This window comes from Leptidea sinapis, chromosome 23 (genome assembly GCF_905404315.1).
Source record: "Leptidea sinapis chromosome 23, ilLepSina1.1, whole genome shotgun sequence".
In the NCBI taxonomy this organism is placed as follows: domain Eukaryota; kingdom Metazoa; phylum Arthropoda; class Insecta; order Lepidoptera; family Pieridae; genus Leptidea; species Leptidea sinapis.
In genome coordinates this window covers 577814-604930 of record NC_066287.1, presented here as the reverse complement: position 1 = coordinate 604930, position 27117 = coordinate 577814, and the positions used below count along the sequence as shown (strand labels likewise).

Below are 27117 nucleotides of genomic sequence, written 5' to 3'. Positions count from 1 at the left end.
AACAAATTAGGATATCATCTCTACTATCTGCATGTATGGCGGTTCACCACAGTGCGGTTTTCAAATTACTAACTTCCACGTACAACAAAGCTGTGCTTCCTTAAAGGCCGGCAACGCTCCTGTGATTCCTCTGTTATTGCTAGAGAATGTGGGTGGCAGTGATCAAAAAATACAGACGAGCCATAGTGAGCGTAAAGTTCGACTCGTAGAAAATAAAACACTTAAACAAAATCCTTTGGTTTTATTAAAACTTTAATATATTTATTTACATTTGGCTATACATATCTAAGAATGGCATTATAATACAATATTTAAGTACATACTAAATTATCAATACATTACAAATCATGTATAATAGTAAAAATATTTTTCTAGGGCAAATAGTGTCGTGATTTGTACTAAATAATAAAATAAGAGTGGTAGTGCCATGTTGGGTCCTCACGGACACAACCGAATTGGGCTGGCACGCCCGGAGAAATACCACTCCCCCACTCGAAACTGGCGTGAAATAGCGGCTATGCCGCTGTGTTTCGTCCGGTGAGTGGGGTATCCGGAGGCCTACACCCCCCCTCCCAAATACAAATGGCAGCACAGACTAAAACGAGACTACTCCAGGACGGTACCAGGCTATGCAGCCCTGGAGAATCCATCCCTGGGCGTCCACAATTAGGGCCTGTACCTAACAGTGGTTGCCCAGGCTGCCCCGCGTATTCTGGAGGGGTCAAATCTGCGCTGACTCGGGGCAAACAGAGCAGGAGGCTCAAACCACCCTCCTCCACACTCGCTGTGGACTTTTGCAACATCAGGGGGCTTCGCTCAAATTTAAATGCCGTCCACTTTCACCTCGAGACGGCGAAGCCGGCCCTGCTCTTTTTAACCGAGACACAGATATCCTCCCTGGCTGATTCATCTTACCTTTCCTACCCGGGGTATAATTTGGAACACTCCTTTATACCACGGGCTGGCGTGTGCATTTACGTCAGGGTGGATGTCTGTTCTCGACGCCTGAGTTTTCTTGAAGGACAGGACCTATCCATCATCTGGCTGCGTCTAGACTGCGATGACCATCCGCGAATCTACGCATGCCTGTATAGGTCCCATAGCGGTAACGCAGAGACTGACCGGCTCCTCGAACACATCCAAATGGCTACAGATTCCGTGTTGGAGCAGATCCCCACTGCAGAGATCGTGTTTCTTGGCGATTTTAACGCCCACCACGCCGAATGGCTAGGCTCACGTACCACCGATCATGCAGGGAGATCTGTTCACGACTTCGCCTTAGCATATGGTCTGACGCAACTGGTTATTGCGCCAACGCGAATCCCAGATGTGCAAGCACATCATCAGTCATACATCAACAGTGTCATACACCTTCACTGTTGGACCTTCTGTTGACCTCACATCCGGACGGCTACCTAGTTTCCGTTGACCCTCCTCTGGGATCGTCGGACCACTGCCGGATCCGGAGCACCGTGCTGATCACGCGCCAATCACGGCCCCGGTTCTTAGGCTGTCGCCGCGTGTTGCACTGTAGGTCAGCAGAGTGGGACGAGATGCGGTGCTTTTTTGCATCCTACCCGTGGAGGCAGATCTGCTTTTCGCTGGGAGATCCAGATGCCGCAGCTGACACTGTTGCTGATGTGGTACTGCAAGGTATGAAACTCTTCATTCCATCCTCCTCTGTGCCTATCGGTGGCAGGTCCCAACCATGGTTTGACCGCTCCTGCAAAATGGCCTCCCGCCGAAAGCAGGAGTGCTATCAGGCTTGGGTCAATGCGGTGGTAACTAAGGATGTGAATTCCAGCGAACTTAAAAAACACTTCAATCATGCCTCCAGGTCCTTCAAAAGAGTTATTGCTGACGCGAAGTCGAAGCACATTGGCAGAATTGGCGAGAGACTTGCACGCCTTCCCTCGGGAACTCGTGCGTTCTGGTCGCTCGCCAAGGCTGTCCAAGGAAACTTCTGCCAGCTAGCCATTCCGCCACTGCACAGGGATGATGACTCGCTGGCCCATGACGCGAAAGAGAAAGCTAATCTCCTGGGCTCCCTCTTCGCGTCCAACTCGACTCTGGATGACCAAGTGCACCACCACCGCATATTCCGCAGTGCGATTCTTATATGCCGGAGGTAAAAATCCGGCATGGTGCCGTGCTTAAGGCGCTTCTCACCTTGGACATTCACAAATCGAGCGGGCCCGATGGCATTCCCCCGATAGTGCTGCGGACATGTGCTCCGGAACTGGCGCCGGTCCTTACCCGTCTTTTCCGGCTCTCATACTCATCAGGCGTAGTCCCGAAATTATGGAAAGCGGCTTTAGTGCACCCGATCCCTAAGAAAGGTGTACGCTGAGATCCGTCCAACTACCGCCCCATTGCCATTACCTCCATTTCCTCCAAAGTAATGGAATCGATCATCAACCGCCAGCTCTTGGGATACCTAGAGGGGCACCAGCTGATCAGCGACTGCCAGTACGGTTTCCGTCAGGGTCGCTCAGCTGGTGATCTTCTTGCGTACCTCACCCATAAATGGGCCCAAGCGGTTGAGTCGAAGGGAGAGGATTTGACGGTGAGTTTGGACATAGCGAAGGCCTTTGATCGGGTGTGGCATAAAGCGCTTATAGCGAAACTGCCATCCTATGGGCTTCCCGAGAAGTTGTGCAAATGGGTCACTAGCTTTTTGGCTGATCGGAGCATCAAGGTTGTTATCAACGGTGCATGCTCCGACTTAAAACCCATAAACTCTGGTGTCCCGCAAGGCTGTGTGCTATCCCCTACGCTGTTTCTTCTGCATATCAATGACATGCTGCAAATCAGCAATATTAATTGCTATGCGGACGACAGCACGGGGTATGCTTCCTACACCGGCCGTGCCAACATGTCCCGGGATAGCGTCGACGAGAACCGGATCAAACTTGTGTCTGAAATCGAGACTATGCTTTGCAAAGTCTCGGAATGGGGCCGACAAAATTTAGTCCAATTCAACCCCAAGAAGACACAAGTTTGTGCGTTCACCACTAAAAAGTCTCCCTTTGTCGTATCCCCTCGATTCGAGATCACTCCTCTAACTGCCACAGCCTGTATTGGCATACTTGGCGTCGATATATCGAGCGACGTTCAGTTCCGTGGTCACTTGGAAGAGAAGACCAAACTGGCCTCTAAAAAGCTTGGTGTACTCAGTAAGGCGAGACAGTACTTCACTAAAAGCCACCGCCTGCAACTTTATAAGGCGCAAATTCGGCCTCGCATGGAGTACTGTTCTCACCTCTGGGCGGGTGCTCCCCAGTACCAGCTTCTTCCATTTGACCGCATACAACGAAGAGCGGCTCGAATCATCGACGATCAAGTCATCTCCGATCGGCTTGATTCTCTAGCATTGCGTAGAGATGTGGGTTCTCTCTGCATCTTCTACCGCATTTATCACGGGGAGTGCTCAGAGGAGCTGTTCGGGTTGATTCCAGCGGCCGAATTCCACCATCGGACATTACGTGCAAAGTACCATCCGCATCACGTAGACGTCTGGCATTCCACAACCGCGCGTTTTCTTCGAAATTTCTTGCCTCGCACAGCCACTTTGTGGAATCAACTACCGGCAGCGGTCTTCCCGAACAGATACGACTTAGGGACCTTCAAGAAAAAAGCATACTCCCACCTTAAAGGCCGGCAACGCATTTCTTGACACATCTGTTGTTGCGGATGTCCATGGACGGCTGCCTCACCCTCTCCCCATCCCGTGGGCCTCTTGCCCGTTTGCCCCCTCTCATATAAAAAAAATGAGGGTAGATTCAAAAACAAATTTCGCATTATATGGAGTCATCGCATGGTACCTTAAAAATATATTTAAAACTAAAATCTGCCATTTTTACAAATCCTTTAGTTACTTTCTCTGCTCATCTAGCGTTGTTATAAATTTAATATTTTAAAACAAATTATATAATAAAAGTAATTCCATTAAAACATGATTACAAAACTTAGAATAGAAATCTAAGATCATTAAAACGTCTAGATAGACTTTGACAGCTGTGAAAACGTGGAAAAAAAATGAGGTTGACAGTTGACGTCTATTTTGAACAATAGCACGCACACTCACACACTAAAGTAATAAAAAAATAAACCTGGCCTGTTTTCATTGGTTGCTCTATCTAGACGTATAAATTATCTAAGATAGAAATATTTATCACATTTGATTCTGACTGATCTGACAGGAACTGTTGCACAGAATTAAGAGTTGCTTTTGGCGAAGGCAGGCACAAAAGTCCCGCATGTAATTATTTTAATTTTAATTGTCATAAATGATGATGCTGATCTTTAGTATTAATTCCGCTAAGTTTCACTAAATCACTTTGACACGTATCTCTACTACTAAGAGGCATTTTCATGAGCTAACGATTCGCAAACGCAATTTGTGAGCAAGTCAAATATAACAAAACGAACTTTTGAACGTAAAACTTACTTACGAAGTTTGGGTCTTCGAAGACGAGGTCTAACCTACGAAAGTGGTTCGCTCCCGCAGCGTGTCAAAGGAAATAGTCGCTACGTTTGCCTCGATAAAGGGGCATACTGCTACAATTCCTTTACAGGATCGCAGAACGGTTACCGCTGAGTTTACGGTTACGGTTTGTTTGCCAGTAATGATAGCCGAACTCCGAAAAAATAACCCAAAACGTCGCATCATGTTACATCACGAAAATGCGAGCTCCCATACTGCTCGGAATACATATGATTTCTTGAAGCAGGAAAACGTTGAGCTGACGGGCCATCCTCCGTACAGTCCTGACTTGAGCCCAAACGATTTCTTTACATTCGCTAAAATGAAAGATTTATTACGCGGTCAACGGTTTGAAGACCCCGAAGCAGCTGTGGAAGTGTATAAATCAGCCATTTTGTCAACATCAACTTCAGACTGGAATTACTGTTTTAATGATTGGTTTGCACGAATGGAAAAGTGCATTAAGTTGAACGGAGAATACTTCAAAAAATAATAAAATACTATCTACCTATACCGTGCATGTGGTTTTTCTTATTCCCAATCATTTCAGTGTGCCCCTCGTATGTAAGGCCCTAGTATGTATGCAGAAACTCACATAATTCCACCGAGTATAGTCCGTTCGCCGAGAGTTGAGAAATATTATTAACGCTTCTCGTGGTAGCGACTGTCGCTAAATTATCGTTATTAGCATGACAGGTGTCGCTTATCACCGCGTTAATGGTACGGGGTCACGTTGTAAGCACAAAATCGCCATATCGGTATATATATCAGTAAAAATAATAAGAAATTAATTTAATTTTAATAAGCTTTTTTTAACCAGTGTGTATTGCCACTGATGTGTGGTATCTAACTTTGGGTCTTGTGGGAAAGCTCATTGTCAGAGGGCAATGGAGAGGACTATGCTCGGAGTTTCCCTGCGAGATCCAATCAGAAATGAGGATATCCGTAGGAGAACCAAAGTCACCGACATAGTGACATAGTCTAGATGGTTGCGAAACTGAAGTGGCAGTGGACAGGGCACATAGCTCGACGGACATTTCTGATAAACATGGCCGTTGGGACAGTAAAGTCCTCGATTAGCTACTGGAAGACGCAGTGTTGGTACGCCCCCAACAAGATGGACCGACGATCTGGTCAAGATTGTCGGAATAGGTTGGATGAAAGCAGCGCAGGACCGATCATCGTGGAGATCTTTGGGGGAGGCCTTTGTCCAGCGGTGGACATCTTTCGGATGACGTGATGACGGAAGCTTTTCCCGGATTGTTAATAGTTTAATTTAATATAGTTTTTTTGTATATTCTAAATTAAAAAAAATATTCGCGTTAGTTCAATAAAATGGTATGAACAGAGTTATACAATCAAATACAATTATATAATATCTTATATCAATCACCTATTAAATATTTAGAATATCTGTCGCAACAATTGCTTTATAATACAATGCAATCACAGTCTTAAAATATTTGATATATACATCTTAAATTTGTTTATATAAAAATATCTATATACCAGCCATTAACAACCATCTGATTTGAAAAATTAACGAGTTACACATTGAGTTTTTATTGCCAATATCTTTCTAACAGACTTCAAAATATTTCTAAGGAAACAAAGATGTATGACCACATCACTGTGTCCAAAGTATTTAAATGAAAAAAAATATTGCTGGGAGCAATTCCTTAGGGTTTCCATTACAACCACTGTGTAAGGATTTATTTAATGACGAGATAACAATGACGTTCTATACACATAAGTGTGCTTAAAGACAATGTAAGCACACTTTTCTCCATAGTCATCTGTCACTGTCCGACTCAAACCTGAACCGAATAAATGTTTTACATTGCTGCTTATTGACCAAGAATATTTTAAACCACTGGAGCAAATGTGGCAGTTTTGCCTTGAGGCTGATGGAACGCCTCTTCACCTTCCCTGCGATTGCGGCCCACTAATACATAAGCGTAACACCATCCTTGGTGACCACACCTTGCTCACAGATGCTGTTTGTAATACTCCCGTCAACAAGATACTGCGGTTTGTAAAGGCGGCAGGGATTGACGACGAGCTATAAGTATGAGTGGCGAACACAATAGTTCAATTCTGGACGCGGTGTTACTAGGACTCACCAGGACTAGTCAAATAGCTACCCTCTTCAAATAAATGAATGCGGCAATGTATAGCATGTATATTATATATGTCGCAGGGATATGATAAAAACAGTAGGTCATATATGATAGAGGGTGTTAAAATGAGATGTCCTCTGTCCCCTGGCTCACTCACCCACTCCCATGAAAGGGTAACGCACCATTCCCTTGAAAATCAAATTAATGTAACCTTACCTCAAAAAAGATAAAAAATTCTCTAAAGGCCAAGTAGAAAATATTATTATTAAAAAAAAACACGAATCCATCCCATTCTTCCTAATCTGTCCGGGTTCGGGTATGACTCAAGTCTGAAGCTCGCTTTTACATCCTAAGTTCTTCTAGTCACGTCAACCAAACACTAGATTTGCTTAGAAAAATGATAAAATCGTGTTGTTTTTTAAACATACTCCGTGATTTGATCAAATCACTTAGGGAATTGACCAAATCTCTGTTATTGTCATTTCCCTACGACATATACATGTATATTGCAGTGAAAATTAATTATGGTGTAATTTGTGGCATGTGCCATATTTCGGCTTTGTTTTTATACGACGTGATTCGTTTATATGTATAGAACGACATTGCAAGAATTTATTTTATTTTTCACACTAATATTTGAACAGTGGTTATTTAGCCCCAGTTGGGGTCATATTTGGTCCATTCGTAGTTAGGCGCCAGATAAACGCTGCGGCCTTTTATGAAACAGGAAACAATACCACGATACGCCGTACGAGGAATTCCACTCTGAAAAATAAAATTTACTTATAAGAGGCTTACCAACTTAATAAGATTATACTATCATAGCGGGTCCACATATATCGAACGACATCGAAGGAAATCTATGGAACGATAGAGAAAGACGATGTGTAGGGAGGAGAGAGAAAAAGAAAGCAAACCTTCCGTTCGTCGTTGTTCTTTGCGTGTGGACTAGATCTAAAACGCCCAAATCTTGTTAATATAATAAAAGAGATGTTGGTTATCTCTGCATCAACTATCCCATATATTACGATATATTTAATGTATTCAAACACCGGTAGTTATATCAAAATGCGAAATTAAACCCGCATCATGTTGACGTCTGGCATTCCACAACCGCGCGTCTTCCCAGAAACATCTTCCCTCGTACAGCCACTTTGTGGAATTAATTAGCGGCTGCAAGTTTCCCGAACCGATACGACTTACGGATCTTCAAGATGAGAGCATACTCAACTTAAAGGTCGTAAAACAATAAAAATAATGACTTGAATACCCAAAATGTAACGTTATTTTAAGACTCCGCGCACAAATTATGAAAACAGATTAAAAACCAAGATGGCGAATTCCAAAATAGCCGCCAACCAAATTAAGTAAAAATGAATCTTTTGCAAAAGCATAACATAAAAGCCAAAGTTCAATTTCGTACAGTTTTTGTTTTGATTTAACTTTTACGAATGATTATATCGTATTATTCACTGAGCCGTCGCGCCGTAAATGTCAAATACAATAGAAAAGTGCAACACTTTTCATACTATCGATACTTGCCACTCCCTACCTGGGTCCGCCTTACCGCAAAGGCCGATAACAAGAAAACGATCCCCCTAAAAACGAGATCTAGAAACTTTTACGAGAAATCTAATAACTTTAAAAAGTGTTTTATTTAAAAGGAAAACGTTACACACAAATGACTCGGATGAGGAAAATAATTTGTAATACAATAAAGTGTTATATGTAATATGAAAATGTAGATTGTATTTGTGTTATTTTATAATTTCCAACCATAAAAAAACATTTATTAAATCTTATCCATATCGACCATCTGATGTTTACGCACATCATTATGACGCTCCATGAGGCTCACTTCTGAGATTAAATATCTCTCTCGCAGGTTGTGGCTTCATCTACAGGATCTACTTTACAGTCGATAATAACAAGAGCGACATCTCACGTCAATTTCCTAATATGCAATTATTGGGGTAAAGTAGGTTATCAACTGTAAATCCTGTAGATGGAGCCACAATCTGAGAGTTGAACAAGACATACCAAGATTTACGATTGATGCGTTACTCGGACGGTTGGCTCAGTTGGTAAGAGCGCTCGGACGGAATCTGAGAGGTGCGGGTTCGAGTCCCGAACCGTCCATGAATTTTGGTACAAATAAATTTGTAAACGTAACTCACTCTAAAATCGTCCATGAGCCCAAGTTTCTTAGCTGCGCGCTGATAGCTCTTAGCATTGGAGTAGGGCACCCTCACGGGTCCAGAGCCAATGTTGGACATCACATCTTCAGCCGATAGCTCTGGCAGAGAATATACTTCCGAAGTTAGGGCGTCATCGTACACCTCCTGCAAATATTAGTTGTTTTAATGTAAGGTATTTGAACGAGCTTTTTTATGACAATAAGGGGCATGACGAGCAGACCGTTCAGCTGATGGTAATTGATGCGCCCTGTCCATTATAATACAGTGCCGCTCAGGATTCTTGAAAAACCCAACTATTCCCAGCGGCCCTACATTTGCAGTCGTCACCTTGAGACATAAGATGTTAATTCTCATTTGCCCAGTAATTTCACTAGGTACGGCGCCTTTCAGACTGAAAAACACAATAATGCTCACATATTACAGCTTCACGGCAGAAAAAGGCGCCGTCGAGGTCCATGGACCCATAGTCTAGCGGGCACCCTGTACAAAGGAGCCTCCTACTGGGATTATTATTATGACAAAAATCTGCGAGTTCATGGCTGAGCTCCATCGTTGCCATCTATGAATAACGTTACATCAATTTCATGATATTTAAGGGAAATAGTTTAGCAACCATCCTGTGTAAAGGAGCCTCCCATTTCTTTTAAGTGAAGTGGTAAGTGAAGCATCTGTATCATTCCTCTTTAGTGTATGGCACAACCACGCACTTGACGCTTCTATAACTGTGGAATATCACTCACTTTTAACAGGTAACTCAAGTTGAGCTTCGTGAATTCAACAAACTCCACATTGAGCTGCATGTATCTCAGGTGCAAGTCGAAGAAAAGTCCTTTACTGACGCCGACCTGGAAAACAAACACGAAATAATTAACACATTTGCCCATTTTGTTTTTATGACGATTGGCACGGGGTCCCATTGTACACGTCAATGTATTTTTTTTATGAAAAATATAAGGGACGAGACGAACAGGACATTCAGCTAATGGTAATTGATACGCCGTACCCATTACAATGCAGGACTCTTGAAAAACCCAAAAAATCTGAGCGGCATTACAATTGCGCTCGTCAACTTGAGACATAAGATGATAAGTCTCACTTGCCCAGTAATTTCACTAGCTACGGCGCCCTTCAGCCCGAAACACAGTAATGTTTACACATTACTGCTTCACGACAGAAATAGACACCGTTGTGGTACCCATAATCTAGCCGGCTTCCTGTGCAAATGAGCCGCCCACTGGGATTATTATTATGACAACAATCTGCGAGTACATAGCTGAGCTCTAAGACGCCATCCATGAATTACGTTACATCAATTTTATCATATTTGTTTTGTGTCCTCCGTGTTGCCATAGCGGTTCACATTTGTGAGACTGAGACGAGATTAACAAAAATGTTCTTGTTAGTGTTGATTAATTAAATAAAGTTTTAGTTATTTCATCGCAAATACCATCATTTAGAAATGAAACACTTTATTAGCAATAAAAAAGACACATCTTCAATTTACAGTATTAATTACAATCTTAAAATAATTAATTAAATGGAATAGGTATGAAATTAAAAAATACTGTGCGGCGCGTGATTCCCTGCGCGTGCTAAAAGGAGCTGACTCAGTACATTGTTAGTCAGTGCAGAAGACACAAACACAACACTGGTTTTCAGCAGCCCCTCGTAACATTGAAAGACATTTGATTATATATTTTTTAAATATGCACAGAAACGAGAAATTCCTGTGTTCAGTCAATTCACTTTCATTCTCAACAAATAAATATTACTCGCCTTGCCAAAAGAGTATGTTCTTGATATCTCCGGCCTGATACACGCTCGTCCATTCGTGTTGACAGGATCACGAAGCCAGTCATCAAAAAATCTGAATAAAATACAAACGACGTTTTATTAAACTTTTAATACTTTTTTTTTAATACTTACGTGAGACATTATTAATTTTATTTCTGCTGTCAGTGCTACCGTGTCCGTCATCACCGCCAGCTTACCCCGCGCCCTCCACCTTGTCAGTAGTGCGAGACAGGACGTGACTTCAAATTCACTACACTCGTCCTGATAAAGGACCTCCGAATGGTCCAAAACTAGTCGGTTCCAACACCAATGAACCATGAGTAAAGCCGATTTAAAAAAATAAGGCAATGGTGCTGAAATTTATTATGAATAAAACAATGTCAAAAAATGGCAAACCAATGGCAAATTTTAATATATATATTGACACACTTTTACACAAATTATCTTGCCCCAAACTAGGCATATAAAGCCTGTACTATGGGTACAAGACAATGATATATTTAATACAATATACATACTTAAACATACATAAATACACATAAACATCCATGACTCGGTAACAAACATCTATATTCATCATATTAATGATTGCACCTACCGGGATTCGAACCCGGGACCTCTAGCTTAGTAATCAATTTACTATTTTTTTTATAAATCCTGGCGATACCTCGCTCCTATCCTAGGATTTATTTTTATTTAAGTATTATTTAATGCTTTGTAATTATTATGTTATTTTTAAGTACAAATAAAAACTGATTATTAACGAACTTCAAACTATTCCATATAGCCCTTTATTATTTTCAAAATTTGTAATAAATCCGCGTACCCCTTAAAAAGCAGGCAGTAGAAACTTACGCCTCAGGCCAGTGGGGTTCCAAGTCGAGCCAAGTTTCCCTCCTCAAAGTCCAGCCAAGGCCCGGGAAGAAATCAGTTCTGTGCAGTAGTTCCGGCCGGGATAGATCTATTAGACCATTCTTACCGTTGTCGTTCCAAGCCGATATACACCTACAACACAAACTCTGTAATAATTGCCGAAGTTATAGTTTGTTGAAGTGATAACTTCTTATGGGAGGGTAAACAGCTTCGTAACGTAACGCGTTACGGCGCCAGTCTGACTGGCTTCACTTTCTCTCGCGCATACGGCAGCGGTAGGCAGGCTCCTCCTCTCTCACTCTAACCAATTGTTAGTTTTATACGATTAAATAATGATACTAATAATGTACATACACAAAATTCAAACGTACATCATGTTCAACAATTGTAACTAAGAATAAAATATATTTGATAATCAATAAATTATTTATTAATTACCTTTCCTTAAATTTTCATATTAATAAACATAAAATTTAAAGTTATAACGCAAGCGATTTTCAAGTTAAACAATTTCAATATTAAATAGTTCAACTTAGATCAGTTTAAGTTATCACTTCTGTCGGGTGTCTCGAGACGCACGCATTTTATTCTTAACAGCGGGGTCACTTGAAAGTACCTAGTGATCAGTGAGCCCATAACATCATTTATAATGCGCCGCAGATCGCGCTGTATAACTCCGGTGTTTATTTTTGGAATAACCAACATCTCTTCGTTCAAATATGTCCTAGATTTAAGGTAAGTAACAGATATAACACGGTAAATAACAAATAATTCAATAATAATATAATTGATAATATGACCTATGGCCCTATATGTACATACAGACATACAGTCAACGTGCGGAGGCTCTGGCACTCCTTTAGATAAAAATGACCTTATATGTGTTAAGTATCTTTCGACCATACAGTCAACGAGCGGAGGCTCTGGCACTCCTTTAGATAAAAATGGCCTTATATGTGTTAAGTATCTTTCGACCATACATAACACATACAGACATACAGTCAACGAGCGGAGGCTCTGGCACTCCTTTAGATAAAAATGACCTTATATGTGTTAAGTATCTTTCGACCATACATAACACATACAGACATACAGTCAACGAGCGGAGGCTCTGGCACTCCTTTAGATAAAGTGTAAATCACTATTCTTAGTCAATAGAGTATCTTATTTATGGTAGAATATAATAATATCATAACTACTTTTCTTATGAAAATAAGGGACGAGACGAGCAGAACATTTAGCTGATGGTAATTGATACGCCCTGCCCATTACAATGCAATCCCGCTCCGGATTCTTGAAAAACCCAAAAATTCTGGGTGACACTACGATTGCGCTCGTCACCTTGAGACATAAGATGTTAAGTCTCGTTTGCCCATTAATTTCACTAGCTACGGCGCATTTCAGACCAAAACACAATAATGCTTTCACATTACTGCTTCACGGCAGAAGTAGGCGCCGTTGTGGTACCCATAATCTAGCCGGAATCCTGAACAAAGGAGACTCCTACTACATGATGGTATAAGAAAGCATTGCATATTTTTTTTATATAGTGAAGAGTGTATTTTCACTGTATTTTGTGCAAAATAGAAGCTGTAAATATCCCATTTAAAAAGCGCTCATGTAATATTTAATTCTGTTTTGCAGTGTTATCATTTGTATGCTGACAGTACTGTAGATTCCATATATACCGTAAAATTTCAAGAAACAAGTATTTTTTATCAAGTTCTCTCTTGAGAAATTCACAGAATGAGAATTAAATTTATTAATCTACACCCATGCTTTAGACCCTCTATTAAAGATTCTGAAACAGTTAGCTTATTGCCAACATTAAAACACCCAATGTTTTAATAACCATTACATCATCCAAACGAGTGTTGTAATACAAATACAAAATGTTTATTTTCCGTAGCAAGTGTGTACATTAATCAATATTCATGATTGGAGCCTCCTTTTAGGCACTATAGCGCCTGTGTTAGAAGACTCCGCTCTTCCATAGCTTATTAATATTTATTACATTATTTACAGACAATCAAACTCTAACTACTAAGAAGTATATCTAAAAAGTATGTACCTATAGTAAGAAATAAGGTGTGTGCATTGGGTGTGTTGTGAGTGATAAGCAAGGTGTGAGAGGTATTATGAAGTGTGTGTGAGTCAATGTGTGTTTGTGATCAAATGAGTGAATGTTAAATTAATATTATGAGTGTGTTAAAAGTTCTTCAGTTTCTGTATAAGTGCGTGAATTTATCCAACTTACTAGCATTTTTTTACATTCATAAAGTGGTTTTGAATGGATATATATTTCCTTGTTAACCCTATTTTAAAGCATGGCTGAGAGCTTGCTGTACTATACTGTACTGTAATGTTGTACTGAATTTCATAACAACACTCCTAAGTTTTTTTTTCGATCCCTTCATGCGCAGAGTTTCAACAGACAGCCACATTCTTATTGCTCGATGCGTGGTATCTGTATGAATTTCAAAAAAAGAAAATATTCGTTTACGCGCGTTCCACACTACCAGAACGTCGCGCGCCGTAAAAAATAAAGTAGGCTATACGAATCCCCGCCATTTTTCTTCGGTATTTTTATTGTTTTGTCTACAAAAAATGAGCGATTCATTTTAAACGCTGCAAAAGAACATTATATTCGAGTGAATTTAAATAAATATTTGTTTCATGAATACTTAGTTTATTTGTATATAATCAGTAATGAAAGATATTAGGTTACTACTAGGACTGGCTGTTTTAATGTTAGCAGTAAGCTAACTGTTCCAGAACCTTTTAGAGGATTCATATTTTGGGTGTAGATAAAGTTTTGTATGCAACTGTTGTGTAATAAGGGGTATTAAAACACTCATGTGATACTATTATTACCCACATTCGTGTTTTAATACCCCTTATTACACAACAGTTGCATAAATAACTATTACAATACAGCAACACTTCAAATAATCGTCCAAATTCTAGCGCTCTACAAAGCGCTGGTCCGGCTACACCAAGAGTTACTCTGTTCTCTGGCACAATACACAAGTAGAACAGTACTTTATCTTCATACTAGAGCGCCCGACGCGACACACGCACGCAAACACACGATTTACACGGCCGCTAAGCAATCTTGGGAATACAAAACAATTGAGTGCCACGCCGTACGCCGCCAAGACTGGTCGCTATTGAGTTAAATAATCCGCCGCGCCGTTGACGTCGTCATTTTTTGTATGTACCAACCCTAGCGCTCCGTCCAGACTTGGGTATAAATTTCATGGTGACTAATGAGTTACGCTACTGTTCCTATTACTTATATTGTGGTATTACTCTGATCTCTGGTCTGCTAGCTCAAACCATGTGAAAGCGTGCCACGATACGGCAATTATTTAAATCAATAGAAATTTCCAATGACGTTTACTCACCATATGCTAGGGTCTTTTAGTAGTAGCGGGTAGGTACCAAGGAAGTATTCGTAAAAATCCGCCGATACATCTAAATCATCTGAAACAGCATGTTTTAATTAGCGTGCTAATGAAGCGGTGGCAGGATATTATGTATTTCACCACCACCCACAGAAATAATAGGTGTTGATGTTAGGGGAATGCGGGCGGTGGTGATCACTTAACATCAGGTGACTACTGCGCTCGTTTGTTCTACCCTTCCATACAAAATATATATTTTAACAAGCAGCGGGTGTCGGAGAGGAGGCGCTAGTGTAGCGGTGTGAAGTGTGAGACGAGAGGTGGTGTCGCAGGGTTTATAAAATTGGGATTAAATTAATTATTCCACAGTGTTAAATTGTTGTTAAATAATTATAGTGTATAGATTTGAAAATTTATGTAAAATCTGTGATTATAATATATGTAGTAATATTTGTGAAAAGATTATTTTTATTTTACTTGACTGCTTTATAATATTGTAGGCAAATATCGTAACCTACTTAATATATTAATTTAAAAACAAAATTACGTGAAATAATTCAATCGAAAATGTAAACCCCTAAAACATTGTTTACATTATTTATCTTTTCTCGCTGGCTTTTTTATACCTTCAACTATTATCACAGCTTCGTGGCCAAGAGTGTTGAACACGTAGTTGAGCGCGAACCGGTAGTGACGCGCGATCTTGTAGTACCCTTTGAACTTAACCTTGGGCTTTGATAAGGGTATGTCAGACAGATCCGGCTGCTTCACCACGTTTATCGTAGGATCCGCGTCTGTGAACGTCTTTATCACTTGGTAGGTCGCATTGTGACCACAATCCTGGAAAAAATATCATAGAATATTAACACCCGTTGTCTGGACCTGTCAAATATATATTTTCCTTTTATAACAAAAACCTAAGTTTTATTATTTTGATTACAATCTAGCCTTTCATTCTACATTTTCAATAATTTAATTTAAACTTAATTTATCAAGTACAGTAAAATAAAGTGTGCGTTACCACTATTCTTATAGTCTCTATTAAGAGACAGTCACTATCCACTTTAGTAGCTAGATTTTTAGTTCTACACTGGCCTTCAAAAGTAAGTATCACACTTTTAAAATTGGGATAACGTTTTAAGTTCACAAGATATACTTTCGAAATAAAAAGTACTCCAAAGAGAATTTAAAATTGTACATAAAAACTTTATAGTCGGTAACCTTATTTAAAGAATTGGCTGAAAAAAAACTTCAAAAACAAAACCATTCCTTTTTCATAGTGGACGTTTCCGAATTAGAATTTTACCATTCACATTTTTCTTTCTGTTTTAAATTTTTTTTCAAGATCGATGGGTCTTTTATTTTATTTATTGAAAAGACCAACAGCATAAATATTACAAATTAGTCTTAAAAATTAGTGTACATATAATAGCCAATTACAGGTCTCTCTATATAAACAAAAATCAACTAATGAGTTTTCAACTTAAATTACTTTAACTTATAAACAAAAAAATCGACTTAAATGAATTTCAACTTAATTTACTTTAACATAATAATATGTATAGTTTAAACATTAAAAGAATAATATTATGCGTATGAATGCGAATTTAATATATATATCTATTATTATATTATGTTATAATCGGTTATAGTGTTTATTTTATGTTTGGATGTGTATGTGTGCGTGTAGTGTGGTTTGTGTATATGTGCGTGTTAATGTACCTATTTGTTCGTTTTATATTGCTCCAGTAACATTTTTTGTATCTAGTGTATTCATTAATATTTTAATAATTTCTGTTTTGAAGCTATTTTTACTGCGATTATGAATGTCGACATTCGAAAAAACTTCGTTGTATTGCTTACAAATTCTGTTAATGGGAGAATTTTTACCATAGTTCTTAGTGTAAAATGATAATGAAAAAAGAGGCGTATTTCTCGTTCGTTTTAGTGGTACATTGAAGTTAATACTAGCAATTAATGTTGGGGAGTCCAGAAGATTAGTTATTATATTAAATAAGAACATTGTATCTAATAACGTTCGTCTGTCTACTAGTGAAATTATATTATGATGCATGCAGCCATCTTTGTAGTTGGAAAAAATTTATGACGAAAGTTAAGGTGCCTTATAAATTTAGCTTGAATCTTTTCAAGGTTTTCAATATATGTTATATAATGGGGCGACCAGATACAACTTGCGTACTCTAAGACACTACGCACGTATGCATAGTAAACAGATTTGATACATGCAAGGTCATTAAAAGGTTTGCAGGTACGTATCACAAAACCTAAGCTCTTGAACGCTTTATTCGCAACGTAATCAATATGCTCAGACATAGTTAGCTTGCTGTCAAAAATAACACCTAAATCCCTAACAACACCTACTTTATTAATAGGAATTCCATTTAGCGAGTATGTAAATTGTATCTTATTTACCTTACGACTAAACGATATCTGTTGACATTTAGGTGCATTAACTGAAATAAAATTGTTTTTATAATACTCAGATAGATTATTAAGAGTAATTTGTAATTCAATGCAGTCATTATGATTGTGTACTTTGTAAAATATTTTTATCATCTGCGTATAAAAGATGGTTGCATGGATTAAAATATCTGTATATATCATAAATATATGCGTTGTAAAGCAATGGTCCCAGGTGAGATCCCTGTGGAATACCTGATGGAATTTTCACAAAATCCGATCTGTACCCACCTACTATCACTGCCTGAGATCGATTAGACAGGTATGATTTAATCCATTTTAACAGATCCCCATGTATGCCTAGACTTTATAATTTGGCTAGCAAGATGATGTGGTCTACGCGATCGAAGGCTTTTTCGAAATCAGTGTAAACCACATCAACTTGACCACCATTTTCCATATTTTTAAGGACAAACTGTATAAATTCAGCTAAGTTCGTCAGGGTTGACTTATGTTTAAGAAAACCGTGCTGTGAATGACTTACTCCATTCATAACTGTGGGATAAATTTGATCGTAGACAAGTTTTTCAAATATTTTACTAAATGTATTAAGCATTGAGATAGGTCTATAATTATCAATTTTGGATTTCGAATTTTTTTTATGAATAGGTATGACATTAGCCTCTTTCCATTAAGATGGAAATATGCCCTCTGATAAAGATCTGTCATAAATATATTTGAGAGGTTTAACTAACACTCTGGCACAATTATGAATAAAGGTAGGAGGAATATTATCGGGTCCGCTGGATTTATTAATATTAATCGTTTTGAGTAATCGTAATAATTTATTTTTACAGACGCCAGCCTTACCAATTGCATATGCGTCATTACATTTGGGTAATTGAAGACTGTCAAGGTTATAGTTTGAGGCGGATTCGACAAAAACACTTTTAAAACCATTACATATATCCGGGCCGTTGTTAAAGACTTGGGTGTTCAATGATAATGTCTTCGGGTAATTAGATTTTCGTCTCATGAGTTTCACGTAACGCCACATGTTTTTAGGACAAGTTTTAATATCTTTTTGAATTTTAGTTATAAATTTGTTATAAAGTTCACATTCTAAATTTTTCGATCTAGCTGAAGCTAGAGAAGTAAAGAAAACTCAATATAGTCTAGTGGATTGTTAAATCTTTTCCATTTAGCATGCATTTTAGATTTTTCTCTGATAATTTATTGAGTGTATTATTGTACCAAATGGGATAGTGATTGTTCTTATTTATTTTATATTTAGGTACCATCAGGCTGATGCATGTATAAATTTCATCATAAAAACATTTTAATGCGCAATCTACCGTGTCACATGATTCAAAAATATTATGCCAATTAAGATTGTTTAGGTAATCTATAATTTTATCATAACTACATTTTTTAAAATTATACTTCTCTATTGAATTTTCTTCCATGAAATTAAGTGATATATTTGAAGCATCAATTATTAGACATGGATGCGCTGAATCCTCACTGACTAATGAGATCAACGAACGAGTGGTGGAGGCAGAAAAGTTACTAAATACAAGATCTAAATTATTATTATATGAATTTTTAATAAAGTTTCCTTGTTCTAAACCTAATAAATTAAATTCATCTAGTAATAATTGCCCTGCATTTTGAATTTCTACAGAACCCTTCTTAGTAAAAATTTGCCCTAGACAGTTATCCCAATTAATATACGGCAAGTTGAAATCACCTACAATCAAAAAATTATCATTTTTATGTGAATTCGTGACATATGTGATACTGGAAGTAACATTTTCTAAAGTATGAGGTAAGTTATTATTAGGTGGCGCATATATTACTGCGACATGTAAGTTCGCACCAACTGAAGTATTGAATGAACTAGCCGGAATAGTAACCCATATCATTTCGGTTGGTTGCACTACATGGTTGTTAGTCAAAAGAAATGCCCCTAGCTCACTGCGTACAAGTATCATAACTCCACCCCCTCTGGATGTATTCGTAAGAGCTAAATCTCTGTCTATTCGAAACACGTCATATCTAGGATCGCAGAATTCACTATCTAAAATCCCGTCGTGTAACCAAGTCTCTGTGATTAACACTAAGTCAAAATTATGTTTATTTAATTCCCTGTAAAATTCTAAAGTCTTTGTACGTAGGCCCCTAATATTTTGGTAAAAAATAACTAACGATTTATGAGTCATTATTTAGTTCAAAATTACAAATTGTGTAAAAAAGATGCAACGATAAATACAAATAAAAATTACTAGTGTTAGACACCATTAAATTAATACAGCTATCAAAATTTATAGTAAGTAAGTGTAATAATAAATCAAAAAAAAGTGTAATAATAAAACAAAAACATAATGCGTTATTATATCGTATGAACAGAGTGCTATATAGCTTTAGCATGATCATTACATTATCTATCAGACATAATCGACAGTAAAAGCATAATAATGTTAAATATTGTACAGGATGGCGCAATAGAACGTGCATATTTAAAATATTGATTAAAAAATAAATACAAAACGGAAGTTATTGAAAACTTTCTTCAGTAATGCTGGTGTAATTGCTACCATTTCACCACGGATATTCTCCCTGAGCTGATCGATGTTTTTCGGATTATTGCTGTAGACTTTGTTCTTGAGGTATCCCCACAAAAAAAAAGTCAGGAGGCGTCACGTCTGGACTACGTGGGGGCCATGGGATATCACCTCTTTTCGAAATCAGTCTGCCAGGGAACATCTGTTTCACAACCGCCATGGAGTCATTTGATGTGTGACAGGTAGCTCCGTCTTGTTGAAACCAAGTCCTAGAATTCAATATTCTTGAATTTTCAAGCTCTGGAGCCAAAAAACCTTCCAACATCGCAACATAGCGTTCGGTATTAACAGTGACGTTTTGCCCCCGCGCATTTTCAAAGAAAAACGGTCCAATTATTCCTCTACCAGAGATTGCTGCTAATACTGTCACTTTAGGACTATGCAGTGGTTTCTGGTGCTTGAGTTTGGGATTCTCACTGTTCCAGTAACGACAATTTTGAAGGTTTACGAACCCATTGATATGGAAGTGGGCCTCATCTGAGAAAAGGATATTGTCAAAATTGGAAAATCGATTAAGCATTTCATTAGCAAATGCGAGCCTTGCTCCGAAGTCAGACTCTTTCAATTCTTGTGTTAACTGCAGCTTGTAAGGATGCAGTTTAAGATCCAAGTTTAAAATTCGTTGCAAACTTCGTCTCGATAAGTGTAAGACAGACGATCTCTTGCGAGTAGACATTTGTGGATCTCCTACAGACTGCATAACTCTCTCAATATTGTCGTCGGTCCTAGATGTTCTTGGACGACCTTTTGCTTGTGGTTTAAACGTTGAACCAGTCTCTTCAAAACGCTGTACCCATATTTTAATTAAATTAGCACTCGGAGCTTCACTTATTTGCCGTAGTCCATATTCAGAACAATATAAATGCCTAGTAACGATGTATGAACGCGAGTTCTCGTAAAATGCGCGACGCTTCCCGTCGAAGTGACTCATAGTGACTAAAACTCCATGAGCCCGTCTACCCAACGATGCAGACTCCCCCCGCCCGCGCACTTTCTACCCCGCGAAAAAAGATGATGCAATATGCACGTTCTATTGCGCCACCCTGTATTATGTAATATTTTGTATAAAGTATAATAATTGTGGTAGCAGTATAGTGATAAATAAATTTTGTTGTGTTTGAGTTCCTTGTTACTTGGTGATTATTATAATATGTATTGTTAATATACGAGTAAAAATAGTGTGAATATATATATACATGATAATATGACTGGGTGATTGCATTGGTGTGTAATGCATGTATACAATAGTTAACTGTAATTATCGCAAAAGTAATATGCAGATCGGTACTGAAAGTGATTGACAACAAATCACTTTATTTTTGAGAGATCTACCTCTTTGTTTATAGGTATTTTCGGAGATTTGTCGTCCCTTCGCACAAAAATTTGGCAATTTCGAATCCATATATACTTGTATGATTTTGATTTTGTAAGCTCTCGACACTTATAAAACAGACTTTTATTTTCAAGCGTGAGGTGTTCATTGACAAATACACGCTGGTCGCCCTGTAGTCCCATGTGTTTACGAGTAATACCGCGACAGCGCCGTATGCCCGCTAAAATGTTGTCCTTAATAGCACGGTTTTTGAACTTGACGATAATAGTGCGCGGTACACCGGGCCTCGATTGCTTCAGTTGTATGCGATTTCAAATTCTATATCCTGTGTGGTTAGGGTGACGTCGATAGACTTGGCTAACTGGATAATTAAGCTATTGAGCTGTTCGTTATTGTGTTCTGGAACTCCGATTATTTCTAGATTTAATAGTCTGTCCCACTGCTCTTTATTCTGTATTTGCGCGCTGAGACGAGCGCACTCAGTTTTCAAAATAGTTATTCCTGTTGGCTAATAAGCTCAGACTGTTTTTCTAGGATGGAAACTCGAGAGTCCAGTTTGTCCTGACGATTTGCCGCTGGCAAAGCAGGCTCCTGACTCGATCTCATTTAATCTAGTCTTAATATCTTTAAGTGAATCTGTCACTTCCGTTTTAAGTAACACGAAGTCAGATGAGAATCGTTCCATTTTTTTTGATATAACGGATTCGACTGACGACTTTATGATATCAGAGATGGAGTCCATTAGATCTTTTTGGTATTTTAACATGGTAGTTTCACAGTGACATCCGATATCATGCTGTTTTCTTTTACGTAGGTTAACGTCTTGTTTTAAAAATTTATGCTAAAAAGCACATAACATTTATTTATCATGCCTCTTTCAGTTGAAGAATGTGCTAGGATCATGGCTTTTCTGGAACTAGGTATCAGTATGCGTCGCACTGCAAGAATGGTGGGTGTGACGGTACGAACGGTCCAGAAGGTAAAGCGAAGGTACGAAGAGACTGGACACCATCTGAGGAGACCTTGTAATGGCAGACCCAGGTGTACCAGTGCCCGAGAAGATCGTTATATTATTTCCACTGTGTTAAGAAATCGCCACCAAAATGCAGTGAAGTCCAGCAACAGCTACTTCAGACCCGGAGGGACTACATTAGTGACAGTACAGTGAGAAGAAGACTTGCTGAAGCAGATTTGAAACCCCGAAAGACCAGTGAGTGGCCCAAAACTCGAGAGACAGCATCGAGTAGCGAGACTGCGATACGCCCGTGAACACGTGCAGTGGGATGAAGAAGAATGGTCAAGAATTTTGTTTGCAGATGAGTCTCGATTCTCCCTTTACACTTCTGATGGACGGCGAAGTGTTTACAGGCGACCTGGTGAGCGATACCTTCAAGCCTGCATCTCAGAAGAGTCCAATACGGTGGATGCAGTGTACATGTATGGGCTGGCATATCTTCAGAAGGTCGCACAGAGCTAGTAGCCATAGAAAATGGCACCCTCACTGGGCAAAGATATGCTCAAGAGATTCTCAATGAGTATGCAAAGCCGTATTTAGCAAATATGGGTGATGGATCGATGCTGATGCATGATAATGCCCGGCCACACACGGCTCATATCGTACAAGAGTATATTCAGGAGGTCGGTGTCAACGTGATGGCTTGGCCATCTAGAAGTCCTGATCTCAACCCGATTGAACACGCCTGGGATGAGCTTGGGAGGCTAGTCAGAAATCGCAGACCACCACCTACTACCCTCAGGGCACTAAAGCAGGCCCTGGTAGAAGAATGGGAGAATATTCCCCAACATCGGCTCCGAAACCTAGTGTTCAGTATGCCAAACCGGCTCGAAGCTGTAATCAGAGCTCGAGGAGTTATAAAAAATTAAATAACATGTAATACATTTTAGCTGATTTTTTTTACACTAAACTAAAAATGTCTATTTTCATAGTTTTATCTTTTTTAAGTTAAAAATGTTACTAATGTATAATTTTAGAAGAATTAAAGCCTATAAAATTTGCAACAAAATGTTTTTAATCTTAAATCTCTACCTTCTATAGTTAAGAAAAAAAATTAATTTGAAAAGTGTGATACTTACTTTTGCAGGCCAGTGTAGCTTTTCACTATAATCACTCAAAAGTTTTAGTTCTTTTGAGTCTTCGCACTAGGTTCGTGTTGTCGAGCATTAATTTGATAAAATTTCTTCAGAATTATGTCTACATTTATATTTTTAATAAAAAAAAATGCCAACAGTACTCCAAAACGCCAAGTGTAGGGGCGAAAACGTGTCCAAGTGATTTTGTATAAATTTAAATGCATCTAGACTAATAAATCTTAGTTCAGATTAGTATACACAACATAATATACTTACTTGACTTATAATAATAGGAAATGTTTCCTTATCCGGTCTAAACTTAACTAAATTGTCTAAACATCTCTTAATAGTTATCCTATCGCAGGCTATCACTAAAACTGGCAGTATGGGACGACTCACTGAATCTGAAACAAAAATTCTTCATTATTTATGATTTATGTTATAAATCTTCAGAATTAATTCGCCGAATAACAAAAACGCCGACGGATGCCTCGTTTCAAACTAGCGAAAGAATCTATAACATTTCAAATAGCAATAGATATATTTTTACATAAGGGAAGGCAAATAGGCAAGAGTCTCACGTATTGGGGAGTGGCGAGGCAACCGCGCATGAACATCCGCAACGACAGGCGGCAAGAGATGTGTTACCGGCCTTTGAGGTGGAGTATGCTCTTTTCTTGAAGGTCCCTTAGACGAATCAGTTCGGTAAAACCAGCAACAGGAAATTAATTCCACAAAAGGCAAGAAATTTCTTAAAATACGCGCGGTTGTGGAATGCCAGACGTCAACGTGATGCGGATTCCCGCAAAATAACACCTAATTTTATTTATTTTATTTTTCTCCAAGCGTTGGCGTGAAATTTGTCAAAATCAGCAAATTGCGAGTCTATACGATACTTGTTGTTATTATTACATACTTTTTATTAGCTTCATCCGTATGTATGTTTGTTTGTAACCGACTCATTTGGGCGAGATTTTGACCCACTTTAAACTACAAGATTTCGTTTAAACTTCGTAGATTTATCGATGGCCGATGACAATACCATTATTTGATAAAATTATTCCATTTTCAATTTGCAAAATAAGATTTTTGTTTATTTATATAATATTGATCTATCGTCTATAAGGCAGGAAATGGAATTTTGAAGTTCAACCATTATCTTTAACCGATTTATCTTAATTAGGAAATTTTCGAATACCAAAAAGAATTTTTAATGCAACAATACAAATAATAGTTTAAAAAACTAAATAAACATGTTTTTTTATAAAAACCAAACTAAAAGGTGGGAAATATTTTCTATTTTTTAGCTTTTCTATAAAAAGCGTGTTTTTTTGTTTTTTTTTACTACTATTTATTAAATGATTATTCATTTGTGGGGTAAAGTATAGGTATAAATTTGATCCCAGAAGTGAGGGTATCACTTAAAAATAACAAACAGCGTCCTTTTTTTTACACGATTGTAAAAGCTTCGCCCCTAGATAAAACTTACTAACTCGACCTACCCGAATAATAGGCACATTTAATCTATGTTTGCTCCTGGGGTTAACACTATATAAAATTATATTTTACTTTCTTAAATAAATATATAATATGCTTTATTAGCTTTATGTTTATTATTATCACTACTTATTATTTCAAACAAAGTCCTCCGCAGCGTATGTCTATCTCTATCAGATAGACATACCGGAAGTTCTAATAGTTTAATTTTTCAGACATATCCGGTTATCGATATTTTTTATTTTATTATTATATTTAAATTTATTGTTTGTTCAATATTATATTGAATATAATGGGGCGGCGCTGCAAAATTTAAGGTCAAACAAGATGAAATTACTTTGAATTATAAACTTAGCACACACACACAAACACATATACAGACACACACGCGAATTTCTTTTATTTTTATTCTGTACTAATATCGGGGAAGAGACTGGACCTAACGACACAGAAAATCCTAGTGTGAGGCCAGAATACTTGTAAAATTAAAGTTACTTACTTTGAATTAACTCAAACACTTTTACATTATCCGTTTATAAAACCTACAGAGAAATTTTATATAGAAACTAAATCACTACACATTATTATAAATCAAAGTCCTCCGCCGCGTCTCTCTGTCTGTCTGTTTTTGATAAATTCAAAAACTACTATATAATTTGTTATATTTTTGTATTTCATGTTTGTATAAATTAACGATATTTGTTCGAGGTGTCGGAAAAAATAAGCCGTCTAAGGCCTTTGAGATATAACAAAATAATGTATGATGGACTTGTTATCTATATATATATATATATATATATATATATATATATATATATATAGATAAGAGATTTCCACGTATATAGTCACTCATCACGATATCTCTGGAACCTTTAGAGCTAAAGACTTGAAATTTGGTAGGAGTATTCTTTTCGCCGAGTATCTAGAGGTCAGCTAAGAACGGATTTTACGAAATTCCACCCGCAAGAGTTTTTTTTTATTATGAACAGAACAACGTCTGTCGGGTCAGCTAGGCTTACATATAGTTTATTGAAATGTTACAATTTATGGACCGAATAGTGCATTTTTTAGAGGACGCAATTTTCGTCAAAAGACTATCTACAAGATTGGTCTGAAGTATTTTTTTTGTAAAATGTTAAAAAAAAAGTTATAGAGCAAAAAAGAAAATTTTATAGAAATTTTCTCAGTTTTTTGCTTATAACTTCTTTAATTTTAAATTAAGGGCAAAAAGTTATGTACATATTTAGGCAAAGGGATTTGCTACAAAATATGTGCATACGGATTTTTTGTACGACGTATTGTTCCTGAGATATCGCGATAACGGTGTTTGAACCCTTTTTTCCAAGATGGCGGCCGGGGGACAAGGGCGGCAACCTCACAAACTTGGTGTTAAGCTTCTATTGACTCCCCACACATGTCCTAAAATTAAAATTGCGGCCTCTAAAAAATGCAAAGCTAATATAACATGCAGTGTTCAAGTCATTCCAACCAGCCCAGTTCCTTCGAGAAGTTCAGAACATTTCTGGGGTGTTCGTAGACTTCTTGGGGGGACATTGTATTTACTAAGGTTTTTACCCGTTGGTTGGCCTGTGCACAATCCAGGATTACACGAGTGATTGTTTCAACCTCCGCCAGACAGCCACCATTTACTAGAGGGTGGCTCCTTTGCACAGGTTTGCCGGCTAGATTATGGGTGTGGTACCCATCAGCGAACGGCGCCTATTTCTGCCGTGAAACAATAATGTGTATACATTATTGTGTTTCGGTCTGAAGGGCGCCATAGCTAGTGAAATTACTGAGCAAATGAGACTTAACATCTTATGTCTGAAGGTGACGAGCGCAATTGTAGTGCCGTTCAGAATTTTTAGGTTTTTCAACAATCCTGAGCGACACTGCATTGTAATGGGCAGATCGTATCGATTACCATCAGATGAACGTCCTCCTCGTTTCGTCACGTATTTTCATTAAAAAAACATCTACTTAGGATTGTCCGTTACGCCGATTGTGATTGTTTAGTGATGTGTGACCCGTTGGGGTGCTCACCATTATTCGGATTAAGTTTGGGCAATAGTGTAGGAATCGCTTTCGACTGTCTACTAAGGACCAATGATTATGGACTGAAAACAATTAGGTATCTATGGATGTGCTAAACTGTACAATGGACTATCTTCGGATATCAAAGATGCAGGCACTTTTAATTTTATCTAGTGCATACCTTTATAGTTAGATTTATACGTATGTTTATGAAACGGACGATTCATAGAGTATTATTT

At 38.2% G+C, this 27117-nt stretch overlaps 1 protein-coding gene across 2 annotated transcripts in view; it reads right to left on the bottom strand.

Moving 5' to 3' along the window:
• The window catches only part of LOC126971401 (alpha-1,3-mannosyl-glycoprotein 2-beta-N-acetylglucosaminyltransferase), a 258468-nt gene that overhangs the window by 228370 nt on the left and 2981 nt on the right, over positions 1-27117 (bottom strand). The window contains exons 2-9 of one of the 2 annotated variants that reach the window (XR_007730894.1): positions 23624-23751; positions 15505-15718; positions 14879-14957; positions 11454-11603; positions 10581-10671; positions 9545-9649; positions 8784-8948; positions 3650-7371 (exon numbers count right to left, since the gene is read on the bottom strand). Coding sequence is in view for 1 of the 2 variants with exons in the window: in XM_050817713.1 (XP_050673670.1) it covers positions 7258-7371; positions 8784-8948; positions 9545-9649; positions 10581-10671; positions 11454-11603; positions 14879-14957; positions 15505-15718; positions 23624-23751 (1046 nt within the window). In the remaining variant the exon portion in view is untranslated. Of the gene's footprint in view, positions 1-226; positions 7372-8783; positions 8949-9544; positions 9650-10580; positions 10672-11453; positions 11604-14878; positions 14958-15504; positions 15719-23623; positions 23752-27117 lie in introns of those variants that run through there. The other variant, XM_050817713.1, reaches the window with a different exon arrangement.